The following is a 15,911-nucleotide window of genomic DNA, read 5'->3' on the forward strand; positions in this document are numbered from 1 at the left end:
AGGCAGATTTGCATGAGGAAATACCATCCAAAAATGGGGAAAATATCACTGAAAACATTACAAGGAGTCATGCTTGGTATTTAATTTATGGAGGGCCTCAACAAACTGTTCATTTTATTGGCCAGCCTCTTACAGTAGTAAACTGTACGCTGTGGAAACACACAGTGCAAATGATAATTTCGTAATAAACCAAGACTAGAATATGTTGTCAAATTTATCTCTTTGTCATTTTTCTTACAGTAGCCTTTTTCATTGTGCTTCTCTTATAGAAAAAATGAATTTTTATAAAAATGCATGTATGACACATTACTATTCACATTCTTATGCATCTATTTTATTTATTTATTTTTGCTCTTTTAAAGTGTCCCTTGAGATTTTTTCCTGGGTCTACATATTTTTTATTACTATGTGTTTCTGACATAGAATAATTACGGTTGAAACTAAGGCAAAATCGCTTGCTGGTCCTCTTCCTTTTCATTTTGATTCAGGGTCACACTAAGTACTTAAGTTTCCCAGGCTAGGAAAACTGTGATCTCAAACTTGCAATCGTCCTGCTTCAAACTCCCAAGGTTCTGGGAATACAGGAGTGTACCAATCCTCCTGGGTTTATTTTGTAGTGTAATGACCTTTTAAAATAAGTTCACATTGATAAGGTGCAGGCATTATCATAGGGTCTTTAAATATGTCTTACAGATTCTCTTCTCTGTCTTTGATTGTACCTATAAATTTTCCCAGTTACTTTCAGATAGTAAACATAATAATTTTCTTGTACCTTTTAACCATCATACTCTTCTCATTTAGATAATAAATTGCTTAGTGGGATGAACCTTCAGAGGTAAATCTGTGAAATTCTGTCTCTCTCAGTCTAGCTTCAATTTCAATTGATAAAAACTTCAGACAGAACCAAGTCTCCCACTTTCAATCTCTCTGATTCTCAGTCTCTTCATACATGTGCACGCACATGCACACACACACACACACACACACACACACACACACACATTTCTTTTCTTTTTTTTTTTTTTCTTAGCTAAAGATAGTTTCTCACAAATCAAAGAGGACAGGTTTAAAGTATAGACTTATTTAGCCAGCAATCTCTGGGTTTAGCAGTTGTTCAAAGATAGCTTGTTCTCTCATCGGGTGATTTTAAGGTTTTCTGAGAAATTCATTCACAGGATGCATGTAATAACTGTTATGTTCCTTGTGTCTGGTACGTTATGTAATAGACGATTCAGATCTGAGCCACATCTCTCTTTCAGCTAGCTATTTTAGGCCAAATCCCTTTTAAGATGATTTCTAGTTATTTTCTTTCTCTTTCTGTGATCCCATGTCAGCATATTTGTTTGTGGAAAATGTACTCACAGCCTGCTCATTTTGTAGGTGGAAGTGAAGTTTGGTCTTAATAGGACCCTGTTTCTTTCTGAATAATTGCACAGCCTCTTTAGAAGTCTCAGTAAAGAACCAAACATTAGGACACAATGTCCCACAAACTTTAGGGAACGCATTTAAATATATTCGCCTAGTTTCCTTAAATAAAGTCCCTGTCACTAGTTGAGTAATAAAAAGTACCATAATTCTCTCCCTCTAACCAAAGGAAAGTGTAACTGTGAGATGAGAGTAAGAACCAGCGTATTACTGCAAACATTTCTAAAGAAATTATCCTTGCGTAGCTCCAATTTTAACCTATCTGTGTGGACTTAGTGTGGATTGAGTCACATAAATTTTGCTTCCATAACTTTGTTGTGTAAACTGCATAAATGGACTACTACCTCACTTTGCTAGCTTTATTATGTTTTCAGATTTTGAGACTTCAACTGAAACTGAGAGAAAAGTATTCTCAGGTTAAAATGATTTTTAAAATCTACATTCTATACTATAATGTGCATTTCCAGTGACTGCACGATAGACACTCAGACTCTTTCTAGACTTTGCTACCCCAAATATTGCACAATTAATATCTAGGTACATTTATCTCTTCATGAATTTTGAATATACTAGTAGGAAAGGTTCAAAATGATAATTATGAATCAAAGTTTGTTTAGTTCTATTTATACATAGTGCAATGAAATACAATAAAAGTACTCAACTTTCTACTCATCACCTAGTTTTTAGATACTTAGCTATAAGCATAGAATCACATCCATTGCTACATAAATTTACAGTTTGAATTTTACAAAGTGTATTAACTTAATGTGCATGCTATAATAAATGACCAAAAACCGGAGGCATAAACACACTAAAAGTTATTGTTTCACATTTCTGGAGGCCAAAAGTCCAAATGTCAATATCACTGGGTAGAAAGCAAAATATCAGTGGGGTTAGACTCCTTCTAGAGCAGCAGTGGCAAAATTATTGGTCTTGTGTTACAGAGGTCTGTCTTTGTATCATTGAAATCTGTAAAAAGTTTGCCATCGCTGTTCTGGACACTAATCGATAATCTGCCTCTTGCCTCTTCCAGCTTCTTGTGCATTCCTTCGCTTGTGGTTAATACACTGCAGCCTTCAAGAGTACAATTTCAAACTTTCTTGTGCTCCATGTGTACACTGTGTTCTCTTTCACGTGTGCAGTGGACTCTCTCCTTGCCTTCATGTTATAAGGTTGCACATAATTTCATTTAGATTGCACATATAATCTGGGGTAATCTTCCCATTTCAAAATCCTAAACGTGACCACATCTGCAGAGACGTTTTCTTTCATACAACACTCACAGGTTCCAGAGATTAGGACATGAGTATCTTTTGGGGAAATAATGCTTTCAGCCTGCTGTAGAGTCAAACTGCTTTCTTAAGTACTGGAAGTTGAATTTCCTATTAGAAATTTAGCATGCTGCTCAAGGAGCATGATAAAGTATGGCTAAGATCAAAAGTGAATATCTAACAATGCTATATAGCAAAGTATATATTTATGTAAATATGCATATAGCTATAGCATGAATTTGCTATATGTATATTTATATAGATCCATTGTACATCAAATTAATATACTTCAAACTAATAAAGATGAGATCCTAATCAAAAAGTACTGATGATACATCTTACATTTCAGGTAATACTGAAAGCGGATTTTAATCTTAATAATAGTTTTTTTAGCACTATTATTATATTCATACATTATCATTACTCAAATTCAAAAAGAAACAGGAGAAAAACAAAGAAAAGCATACTAACTATATAACAACTGAGTTGAAGTCCTTGCAATGATATAAATTACAAATCATTGCTTACAGTACAATTTCAGGGAATCAGTATAGAGTTATGTATAAGTATACCCTGATATAATATTTTATCTGACAAGTAATAATGAAACTTCATTAATGTCTAGGTTTAAAGGAGAAACCATCAAAATGTTGGACAAAGTAGATAATATTCATCAATATCACCATAGTACTTTAAAATTTTAAGATTATGCCTACATTATTATATGTAAATTTTCCATCCTTTTATAGATAAATACACTGAGGTTTAGAGGCCATAAATATCCTAAGGTTCGGAGGTTATAAACATAAATCTAAATAGGTAGAAAATTCTTTAAGAAGAACACAAACTTAGAAATTTTAATTCTGTATCGCTATTTTAGACTTTTCATCTATGTTAAAAATATTAGGAAACATATATAAAACTATCATGTACAATTCATTTATTTAAAATGTGTAATCAAAAGTAATCTAATACATTTTCTAGATTGCAATTTAGTGTGATTTCCTAAATGTTATATACTGTGTATTTAAGACATTTTACTGTTTAATGTTAATAGAAATCCTATAAAATTTTATCACATTTAAGGTATAATCCTCAACTATATTACATGAATGGTATTAAATGAATCTACCACTTTTGATATTTTACAATCTTTGAGTGCTCATCAAAATATTATAGTTTGACCATTGTCAGATGTGATACAGTAAAATAGTATGCATGAAATGGATTTTACATGAAATGCTTAAAATGTATAAAATAGAAACATTCCAATATTCTTGAGTAGATTACTAGGCTCCTTATCCCATTCATATGTCTTTCTTCTTCAGACGGTTACTTTAGTAACAGTCCCACAGACATACTTTTCTGTAATTTCCTATAAATAGTATCCACATAATTGCTAAATTATTCATTGGAGTAGACAATAATGTGTCTCAAATTTTGTTTATTTCTGGTTCAACCACCTTAAAGTCCAAGTCTTCCAATAAAGATGGATAAATATGTTAAATATATTAAAATGGCCAATTGCATTGAACACTATAGAAAAGTTACAGATGTAAAATAATTCCCTGTATTATCCCAGGAAAGACTATGCTGAAAAATCAAATTTAGTGCCTTTAGCATGATATTAGCATGAAAACTGACACATAAATCAATGGAACAGTATAGAGAACCCTAGCCTTTAGAACCAACTGCTTTTTAATAAAAGTATTACGAACATGCATTGGAGAAAGGATCATCTTTAAATAAACTGTGTTGGGAAAATTAGATATCCACATAGAGAAAGATAAAGGTAGATCCCTATCTTTCATGAGTTACAAAAATTAAATCAGAATGTATTAAAGACTTAAGTGTAAAACCTGACACTATAAAAATACTAGAAGAAAACATAGAGAAAACATTCCAGGATGTTGAAATGTTTCAGGCAAGGATTGTTTGGATAAGACTGAAAAGCATAGGAAATTAAAGCAAAAATAGATATGTGGAATTACAGAAAATTAAAATTTTCTGCACAACAAAGGAAACAACAGAATACAGAAATAGCCTATACAATGGGAGAAAATATTTGCAATGTACATATCTGGCAAGGGATTGTTGTCCATAAATGTATAAGGTATTTCAAAAACTAAATAACAATAACAGTAAAACAACCAGATTTGAAAATTCACAATATAGCAAGATATACAAGTCACCAAGTGATATATGAAAAAATGCTCAATATTGCTAAACATCAGGGTGATACAAATTAAAACCACAATAAGATACCACTCCACTCCAGTAAGAATGACTAAAATAAAAAAAGACAACAGAGAACAAGTGCTGGCAAGGAGACAGAAAAGAAAACCCTTGCCTACAGTTGATGGAAGTGTAATTTAGTTAAGTAATTATGGAAAAGAGCACGGAGGGTCCTCAAAAGATTACAAAAGATAAAAACACAACCAGACTAAAAATAAGATTCAACAATCATGTGACATCAATCCAAAGGATGCAAAATTGGTATATCGAAGAGGCTTCTTCAATCTGTTGTTCATTGAAGCACTATTCACAGTAGTGAATACCTAGGTGTCCACTACATGACGAATGGATTAAGAAAATATGGGACATAGACAAATGGAATATTATTCATCCACAAAGAGTGAAATCCTGTCATTATTTACAGCATCAATGAATTTTATTAAGTGCACACAATGATAGGTCTTGCATAATCTCACTTTTAGGTAGAATCTAAAAGTCACTCTCATCAAAATTGAGGGTCAAGGGTTTATCAGAGGCCAGGGATAGTGGAGACAGAAAAGGACAGTGGAATTTTGATCTATAAGTGCTAAATTACAGTTGGATGCAAAAAACAAGCTCTGGGGTACTATTGTATAATGCAGTGAATTTAGATATCAATTATGTCCTGTACTGGCCCTGAATCAAGGCCGGCAGCTTCCTGACACTGTTAGTTTCAAGCAGGAACCTAAAGAAATGTCTTTCTATGGTCTGTTGGCCATTTCAGATCTTGGGCAATGAAATGGTCAATTCATTAGAAAGAAATGCAAAGCCTTCCCCCATGAGTTTGGTAGGCTGTAGGGGCCCAGGACGGGAGCCACTGACTTTTACTGGAACCCAGACCATGCTGAGATCTGGATCACCAGGAAACTAAGCAACCCCTTTTCCCCCAGGTGAGCAGCTGTGAGTGTGGCAGGCTATGGAGGCCCAAGACAGGAGCCACTGGCATATACTGGGACCTGCACCATGCTGGGACCTAGAGTGCCTGGAAACCAAACAAACCCCCCACCCTCCATGAGTGGCTGTGAGTGTGGCAGGCTCCGGCAGCCCAGGACAGGAGCCTCTGGCATTTACTGGGACCCACGCCAAGCTGGGACCTGGAGTTCTGAGAAACCAAGCAACCCCTCTCTCCCCGGTGAGCCACTGTGAGCCTGGCAGGTGCCGGTGCTCCAGGACGGGAGTCTCCAGCATTTACTGGGACCCGTGCCATGCTGGGCCCTGGAGCTATGGGAAACTAAGCAACCCCTCCCCATGCCTGTTTTGTTTTGTTGAACTTCAATATACATGAAAATATGGACGAGGATGAGAGACTCTACAACAGCCATTAGTGACTTCCCTATTGTCTGGTTTTGAAGACCTAAAATGCCTTTCTCATTCTGTTCAGATCAGTTTTATACTATGTTATATTTTGTATGAATTCTCTGTATGTGAAGACATGGTCAACTGTTTGGAAGAAAACAAGAGACAATATGGTAGATAGTGAAGATCTCAGGTTATCTAGCTTTGAAATTTATATGTCTTACATTGCTTTCTTATGTCCTATTTTGTTCTGTTTTATTCCCTTTAAAATTAAAAAAAAATTTAAAAACATTATGTCCTGTACATTTCAAAAAGCTTGTCTTGGTTACTTTTCTCTCATTGCTGAGACAAAATGCCTGACGTCTGTTGTGCTCTAACTAAAATGCCGCCATTCTGTTCTGTATGCATCGTTACCCTGGTAACACTGTACTCTGTCTCAACCTTTATCCTCCTACGTGAAAGACAATTGTTCCTGGAATTAGTGAACCACAAGTTGCCAAGATCCCATAAAAGAGGAACTCGCTGACCACTAGCCACAAAAATTTCCGTAAAGGCAACTGACTAAGCAAGGAACTCTGTCCCCAAGCCAAATAAGAGAACAAAAGCCTTCTTCACCCTTATCCCCTCCCACCCCTGCTTTGTGGTTTTTTCCTTTATAAGCCTCCCAAACATCTAACCTAGTTGCACAGTTTTACAAATTCCCATGCACTGTACCGCAGGATACCAGCTTAAATAAAGCGACCTTTCTTTTTGGATGTTGTCTGGTTTTTGGGAGTACAACATCATCCAAAATTAGAGAAGGAAAGCTTTATTTAGCTTACAGTTTTTGGAAGTTTCAATCCATACTCAGCTGGCTCCAAGGCAGCATAGCATGGCTAAGCGGCAACCATTCATGGCAGCTGCACATAATAACTTCCAGGTATCTTACCAAGAGAATTAAAGACATGTTACAGTAATATATGAGTGCCCATGTTTATAGCAGCAAAATTTATAATACCTAAATATTGGAAATGATCTATATGCCCATCAACAGATGAGTAGATAAATTGTGACACACAGTGAAGTACTATGCTGTCACGAAAAAGGATAAACTTGAGTCAGTTGTAGAAAAATGAATGCCTTTTGAGACTAATATTAAGAAAAATAAATTAGATATATATCATTAAAAAGGGACATTCTGGATCACCATGAACCCCAAAGAAAATTCGTAAAGTCTTCAAGTACCAACTTGCATTCAGAGAAGATCCTTAACTCTAAAGAGTGAACCAATCAGTGGCTTGAAGCAGCTCCTAGAAAATGTGACATGGAAAACAACAAGGCAATGATTTTGTAGAAAAGTGCTTGGGGCCCTTATTTGATTGTATTTTGTCTCTGTAAGATGTATTTTCATGGGTACCACATTTACCTTGTGGTCTTACTGTGAAATTAGAAATAATGTAGGTATTTTCTTTAGGACATTGTACTTGACATACAATGCATGCTTAGTAAGGAATAGCTGTTGTCATCTCATTTTGTGTTATCATTAAAACTGTGTGATATTTAAAGATATTCATTATTTGAATCTCACTAAATTATTTCCTATCATACATTTGTATTAATTTGCTATCTTGGAACAAATTGTCATACGCTGGTAGCTTAAACAACAGACTTGATTTCATCACAGCCTGAATGTACAAAGTCTGAGATCAGGGTGTACACAGGGTTGCTTTACTTTAAAGCCTCTCTGATTTCTTTATAAATGAACTCCCTTCCCGTTCACTTTTCCCTCTATGCGTAACTATACTCTGATCTTCACTTACAGATACCACTCATGATGGATTAAGGCTCATATCAATGTCCTCAGTTTAACTTATCTTTGAAGACTAACAAAATACAGTCACATTCTGAGGCTCTGATAGAGTAAGACTCCAACATATAATTTTTGAGGGAACATAATTGAACAATGATAATATTGTGAGCTATACTTTACAAAGAATAATTATAGATGTCAAATAAGATACCTTAATTATATGTACCTGTAACAGAAAACAAATCAGGAATTGGAGTCAATATGAATCAAGCAAAGCAAATCCATGAGTTAAGCTCCACACCTCATTCAACAAGTGGCTTACGACTAAGGGTGATTTTTGTCCCCTCAAGAGATACATAAAGTATTCTGGGTACAATTTTGACACAGGAAGATCTTGTCTCTCTATGCAGGTCAGGCTGGCCTTGAACTCAGTGATCCTCCTGCTTCAGCCTTCCAACTGCTAGGATTACAAGGGTGTGCCATTACTCCCAGCTTGGATACATTGTTGATAGTCATAACTAAGCTTGTGCTCCTGGGGTCTAATAAGTATGGGTTTCAAGTGTTGCTCAATATCATAAAATGTAAAATATACCCCGGATCACAGACAGTTATTTGGGCCAGTATGATAATCAAATGACAAAGCTGATAATATAGTTTGCTCAATGAATTTGGCAGTGCCCAGAATAGGATCACTACCTCTTAGACATTCCCCAGCTAGTGTTTGGGACTAAAGGAATAAGGAAATACATGAACTTGTTTTGAAAATTTAGGATCGTGTCCTGACTATTCCTAAGCATGATGCAGATTTCTTTCAAATATCAACCTGATTTGTGTATCCTGTGGGCAGCAGTCTGGTAAAATCACAGACAGAATACTAAAACTTAGTATCCTATTTTGTATAAGAAGTTTGGATGTGTACAGTTTGATAGACAAAATAAAAATCAAGGTTATATTGACTTGAAAGGAATGCTCAGGTATTACATATTTGGAGCAATAAACCTGTACCTAGCATGGCAGAGGAAGGGGGAGCATTACAGAATTTTGTGTATCAGAACTGCCTCAGAAACCTTCCCACCCAAAGAAAACAGCTCTGGTGCAGGCCTCCGAAAAAATGTTACAAGTACTTACAATTGTAAGGGACTGTTGGTTCTGCCAGCAGGTAAGATAGCTCTGATTCTCCTTCATGAAGAGCTCGATCAGAAGTGGTAGCAGATGATGATAACTCCAACTCTCCAACTATTACACACACACAACACTACGCCTTCACCTCTTCACTCTCAGGTACATGTGTGTCACACAACCTTGGATGTTGTCTCCAGCCTCACTCTTAGTCATTCCATGGAGTATGCTAATGTCATGCTCTCCAAGACAAACAAGTGGCTTGGACTGAATACTCTTTAGCAGACTCTCCAAAATAAGGATGAGGCGCCCTTATTTTAACTAAAATATGAACTTGAAGGCTAACCTGCTAGCATTTTCAACCTTATTCCCTGGACTATGTAAATACATCTCTCAGCAGAGATGTGACCCATTGTGAAGACTTTCAGGGGTACCATGTGTATGGTTGGGGTTGTACTTTTTGCATGCGAACCAGGCATTAACATGTCTTTCTTCCCCAAATACTTTGAATTTTACATTAGGGTTAATAAACTTTCAGCATTTTAGATTAATCAACATCTTTGTGGTAGCTTCACATTATTCTGAGAGATTCTTGAGACAATCAACTTATAAAGATAAAAGCTTTACTTTGGAGCACACTGTCAGATGACCCAGTCCGTGATTGCTTGGACTCGTACCTTTTAGACCTGTGGTAAAGCAACCTATTATGACGGGAGCACATGGTGAAGCAAAATTTGTCATCTGAGAGCCAGAAAGCCAGTGACAAGAAGAAACTAGTGTCCCACACTATCCCCTTCAAGGGCATGTTCCCCATAACCTAAAAATCTCCAATTATGCTTCATCTCTTAGTTTCCACCACCTACCAATAGTGCTAGCTGGAGACCAAAACTTTAACACATAGCTTTTTCAAGTTGCAGCAATTCTAAAGCAAAAGATTTAACTCTGAGGTAACAATGTCTACAAAAGGTCTTAGCTTTGTCTGTAATTTCAATTGCTTCAGGGAAAGCACACTTGATCTGTTATCTAGGGACACGTTCTAGTACACTGCTCTACCTTCTGGGAAGAGTCAAGGAGGAAACAAGCCTTATGATTTGTCACTTGTGGGAATCTTCGATTTCTCTCTACCTCCCTTTCTACTTTTCTTTCTTTTCTTGGTTAAATTGCTAGATATTAGGCCATCCAAGAGTCTTCTATGGAGTCTTTTTTTTTAAACTTCAGTTGCTTCTCAGCAGGACAAAGTGTACACACTTAGGCTTTGTCAATCAAAACTTTTTAATTTATTGCTGTCATTTTGACTCAGATTATTCCAAATTTATAAGCACAACTAGTAATATAAGTGGGTATAGCTATATTTGGCCCTTATATTCTGAGGAAAAATTATAATGCTGATGATGGTTTTGCTTTTTTTGTTTGTACACTTTGTAGTACTGGGAATTGAACCCAGGGCCTTAGCACTGTGCTACATCTATAGCCTTTTTAAAAAAATCTTCTTTTGAGATGCGGTCTCAGTCACAAGATTTGCTCAAACTGGGATTGAATTCATGATCAAACTGCTTCACCCTCCCAGACTGCTGAGATTATACGCTTGTGTCAGCACTCCCAGCTTGATAATGCATTTTCAAAGCTACTTCCTGAGTACTAAATATGTTCTGGGTAATTTATAAAGAATGTCTAATTTTTTATGATGAGATGCAAAACTGTGGAGAAAATAATGGTCATAGAAAATGTTAGAGAAATAGTCACAGAACTGCATCACGTTTTCCATCATCATCAAGGTATTTCTGAATACAAAGATTAATCTTTTATATTACCACCCCATCTTTGGTATGATCGGAAAGGCTCTTACCCTTAACATTACTAACAGTTATGTGTTTAAAGCTAAAAACTTTATGAAACAGGGCATTTTGTCAAAAATGTCTGGATTTTATTGCAAATACAGGGCAATTTCCAATTGTTTCTTCTTTACCTAATACTATTTATTTTTTAAATTTTATTTAAAGGAAGACTAAACAATACAGAAAATGAGTAGAAATAATATACATTCAGAGAAAAAATAAACAGTAAGAAATCACTAGTTAATGTTTACATATTGTCCTTTTACAAATAGTTGTTCAAGATACTTGTCTAATATTATTAACCTACTTATGGGTCTTATTATTTATAAAAAAAAACTTAAAAAACAAATTAAACATTCTTGATATGGTATCTTCTTTCCACACACTAGAGCTAGAACAATGAACATTTCGGTCAATTTTTCTCTCAGTACATATACAATAAAGGTTGCTCTTCTATGATTTGTTGCCCTCTTAAATGTTCCCTTAATAACAGGTTAGGCCATATGACAGGCAATTTGCCTTTTCACTATTTCACTTGTCATGCTGATTCCCCTAACATCAAGTAGCTGAAACTCGAAAAGGGCTCACAGAGGTTACAGAGCTAAATACAACACTTACTTGTTTTGTTTGCTTTCTTTTTTTTTCACATTCTCTTTACATTCGACTTATGTCTGTTTTTAATCTTTCCTTACATACTCTTTTGGGAAAACGCAGAAATAAATGTACATGTTCTTTTACTTCCCTGAATACTGTCCAACTTTATGGCAAATAGGAAAAGAACACTTAAGAATTAATATCAAAACAAAACTTTCTCTTAGTCTAGTTGTAAATAGCTATGCAGCTGAAGAACTGGAGAAATATCCACCAAAATAAAGATTTCAATATATTTTTCTCAAAACAAAACTGTATGAATGCATGCATTATGAATAACTGTTCCCATGGCAGTCTAGCAAGAAAGGTAACAAAACATTTTCTAAGAAACAACTCTGACATACAATCATTACATGAATAATCCCATTACCAAATTTAACAAGCATTACTTCAGAAGTATGACTGTGCAGTTTCTTCGATGTGTTGTGTCCTCTTCAACATATAATTGTATCTCCTGAGGTCGTATCAGTACTTTAGTAGACTTCAATATCTGATGAAATTATTCTTTGTTGTTTTAAGAATATAATTTTTCTAAGTTTTACAAAACAGCCTCTTAGAAAACGAACATTCAAGAAATAGTATCATGACAAATATGGTGGTATTTTTAAATACAAAATAAATATCTGTCATACAGAAAACTTCTGTCTACACCGAGAATCTAATGGCCTACATTAACTCTAAAATATCCAAAATAGGAAAAAAAGTTTTTCAATTTAAATCATTCAAGAAAAGTCAGCCCAGTTTACTTGCTCCTCTAAAAATAAACTTCTGAACTGTTTTTCTGGAATCTATTTTCAGAAATTCATTTGCACGTACACTTGAAGATAGCACATCTTTCATTTGTACCTTTGTTTATAGTAAAACTACACACTGCATGCTGACTTTTATATTTTAATTAAATTTTTCTTGGTCCAAACTAGTTTCTAGATGTTTCATTCAGCACTATTTAATATCAGTAATTATAAATTACTGAATACTCTGAAACATATTTGCTGCTCTGGAAAGAAGGGCAAGCTTCACAATGAATCAGGATTTAACTTTCACAACACAGGCTATTGAAAGCACCTTGTCTACTCAGTCTAGTGGGCCCAGAGAAAATCCTTTGGGAATTGTACTGAACAGATTTTTCAAAAGTGTTTTGTTAACAAGTACACACTTTGGGCTCACATCTGTTTTTGTCTGTGAGTATATATAATAAATTTTGCTTCTCTTGAATGATTCATAAGGTTGATGTTTTTTGGCTGTATCTTGACAGGAATGCCCAAAATACCTAACTTTATATTTTATAGACGACTTCATTATCCACACCCCACAAGAAATGTAAACATCATGTACTACAAGCATGCACTAATGAAAAAGATAACAGAAGGAAGTATATTATGGCTAGACTGTTATGCAATTAATGCTGTATACTTTCCAAATGAACTTTTACAGTTGTTTTGAATATACCCTTGGGTCAAACCTGTATTATTTTTACAGACTATTTCCTCCTTCTAAAGCATCCTTTAAACTAAGAAATCCTAAGAAGTAATAACTCAGAAGCTGATAAATGTTCGCATTGTAAGTGTGTATTATGGAAATTTTTTTCAGAATTAAACCCTCTTATTTTATATTTGGTACTCATTGTACATTTTCAAAACTTCATATGAGAAATAATTTACATTCAGACTTTTTGGCTTATTAACATTGACAAGATTTGAGCTGAACCAAAAGCAGAGGGTCTGTCATAGTCATATTATGAGCTAAAATGCGGTTTTTTGCTGGGAGATGTTTTTTCTTCGTCTTCTTCCTTATTGTTATCATCAGGATAATCCACTATACTAGCCACACTGTTACTATGCGAACTACTCATTCCATCACCAGCACCATCAGAAAAAAATGAAGAAAACAGGAAGACACCAGAAGATGTTCTTTTGGCAAAGTCTGTATTGTCTTCATTTTCTTTTGTGCTTTTAGCCTCCATAAAGTTTTCATCACCTTCTGGAATGTTTTCCATTGGTGGCATAACAACTTCACTTATATTTCTGAAAAAACACTTTTTTTTTTCCACCTCCATGGCTTTGCTATCTCCATATAGTGCAGAATGTAAAGCCTCTGCCCGATTTAGTCTGTCTTTTTCCTGTTCGTATTTAATCTTCAAGTTTTTGAATGTCTGAACATATTCAATTGATTCAAAAGACTTATAAAACTTTTCAACTACATGTGCAACAAGACACTTGACATTTTGCACACTTATATATTCAAATAGGTCAAGAATAGCCGAATTTAGTATGTTGTAGCGAGCTCCATTAGCCAAAAAGGCATTTACAACTGGCTCAAAAAGATTTCCCTGGATTATGTAATTATTATATTGTTCATCTTTAACACGAAGTATCTCTCTCATAAAACGAACAGCACACAGGATCAGGAAGGTATGCTTTGACTTCATCAACATCAAGACTCTTCTTAGCAAGTCTTTATTCAAAATATAGTTTTTTATGTAATATGTGTGATGCTGTACACAAAAGGTGCATAGTTCTAAAATTAAACCAAGCAATTGTGCTGTTTGATAATTATTGGGGCAACTTTTGTTTCCGTCAAGTCCATCATCCAACTCTTTTGCAGTGCTGGATAAAAGTGGTGCTGCCAAGTTATTTATGCAATATTTATAGAAGAAATTTAGAAATTTAATTCTTTCAAATTCGTAAACTGATACCAGCATGGTCTCTGTGTCAAGCAAAGAACGAAGAGGTTCCACTAAATTCACAGCACCTGCAAGTTCAGGATCTGTATCACAGATCATTTGCTCAATTACTATATTAATCAGAAGTTCATCATCTTTATCCTCATGAGCTTCATTCATTGCAAATTGTCGGATTACACATGGACTGTACTCCACTAGATAAGCAAATATAGTTGTAGCAATTGTCTTTATTTGGAAATTATCCATGCGCATAAGAATTTTAAGAGCACAAAGAACTCCTCGGTTTACCAACCTTTTGAGTAGTTCATCTTTGCTTTGAGGATATAATGTCTGGGAAAATTCACAGAATTCCTTGAAAAGTAGTAAAAGTTCACACTTTTTTTCATCATCTGTGTTGTTATCCTTTAACCGTGCAAAAACTTCAGACAAATATACATCATCTTCCTGTAGCATGTTGACTATCTCAATCTTGTTGAACAAAATAAAGTTAGTAAGAGATGGAAGAAGATTGTCCTCAAATATGGATGGTGTAGGCAATAGAATATCATGAATGTACTGTATTCTGTATGTCTGATGTATCTTTTGCCTAAGTTCAGAGTTTGCTATTGGTATAATTTCCTTGAATTTTACACTTTGGGCCATGAATTCTCTGTGTTTTTTTGGTTGAGGCAAAGCAGGGTCATTCTCAAGGCATCCTACCACATCCATAATACACTCATCAGAAAACATAATCTCAAACAGAGGAGTTTTATCGAGGAATAAGATACCTTTAACAATGTTGTGCAAATGGTGTAACCCTTCAGTATTGTCTAGGCTCTCACAAATTTGGAAAAGCTGCAGTAGTTTTTTAATATAACTCCCACTTTCCAAGATGAGAGCCAGCCTTTCCTTACGGGTAGGTGAAACAAAAAATGAGTTAAAGAAATTAGCAAGGTGAGTTATTGTACTGAGTTCACAGATAGGTGGCTCAAAAGGTTCAACAGTTTCTAACATGTCATCATATTGTTCACTTTCATCTAAAATGTCTCGTGTGTCTTCCGCAGTTGGATCTTTACCTTGAGCTTGACATATTTCTTCCCAGATCTCCTGACAGCCTTCCGGGTCCTGAAAAGTGAGCGCTATGCGAAAATTCTCGGCTTCAGACCACACAATTATCGTACCTTGCTTTTTCCGATAGAGTGTTTCGGGCTCTATCTTGGACTCCAACATAACCGAGCCATCCATCTCTGACTGAACAAGTAGGCACACGCTCTCCAGCCGCTCAATGTAGATGGTTGAGACTTGCCCTGTGCCTATGCATTCCCATAGGCCTTCTCCGTTCATGACGGACACTCTCACAGCGAGCTGAGGGTAAGCCATGATGGTTCCTCCACAGCAGTTTGTGGTTTGAAGAGAGCCTGCCTTTATGCTAGTTACCAGTATGTTGGTAGCAACCAAGGAAGGGGGTGACAGTTTGGGAAAATCATAATAAAATACCACTGATCCCCAGTGGTTAACAGGTGGAAGAGGCTGAGAGAAGCCCAACGTTCTTATGTTTCTTCAGTAGGTACTTCTACTGTTCACTTCCA

The 15,911-nt window shown here is 35.5% G+C and overlaps 1 protein-coding gene and 1 non-coding gene across 2 annotated transcripts; one reads left to right on the top strand and one right to left on the bottom strand.

Annotated features, from left to right (window-relative positions):
- The first annotated feature begins 5,600 nt into the window (after positions 1-5,600).
- On the top strand, positions 5,601-5,737 carry LOC111755422 (small nucleolar RNA SNORA2/SNORA34 family). Its single transcript, XR_002789976.1, has one exon. It is a non-coding gene; the product is annotated as a small nucleolar RNA SNORA2/SNORA34 family (small nucleolar RNA).
- A 7,658-nt stretch (positions 5,738-13,395) lies between these two features.
- On the bottom strand, positions 13,396-15,705 carry LOC100728393 (serine/threonine-protein phosphatase 4 regulatory subunit 3B-like). Its single transcript, XM_013146964.2, has 2 exons — positions 14,217-15,705; positions 13,396-14,057 (listed from the first exon to the last, which is right to left on the bottom strand). The coding sequence occupies exons 1-2, from the start codon at positions 15,700-15,702 to the stop codon at positions 13,396-13,398; spliced, it is 2,148 nt and encodes a 715-aa protein (XP_013002418.2). The 5' UTR covers positions 15,703-15,705.
- Between the last annotated feature and the right edge of the window lie 206 nt (positions 15,706-15,911).

This window comes from Cavia porcellus, unplaced genomic scaffold (assembly GCF_034190915.1).
Source record: "Cavia porcellus strain 051 isolate PalLab524CR breed Dunkin Hartley unplaced genomic scaffold, mCavPor4.1 scaffold_33, whole genome shotgun sequence".
Taxonomy (NCBI): Eukaryota; Metazoa; Chordata; class Mammalia; order Rodentia; family Caviidae; genus Cavia; species Cavia porcellus.

Excerpts from the sequence above, each read along its gene's own strand:
- LOC100728393 (XM_013146964.2), bottom strand. The coding sequence starts at position 15,702 with ATGGCTTACCCTCAGCTCGCTGTGAGAGTGTCCGTCATGAACGGAGAA. Across the intron at positions 14,058-14,216 it reads CGGAAACAAAAGTTGCCCCA|GTGCTGTTCGTTTTATGAGA; the intron begins ATAATTATCAAA and ends TCCTGATCCTGT.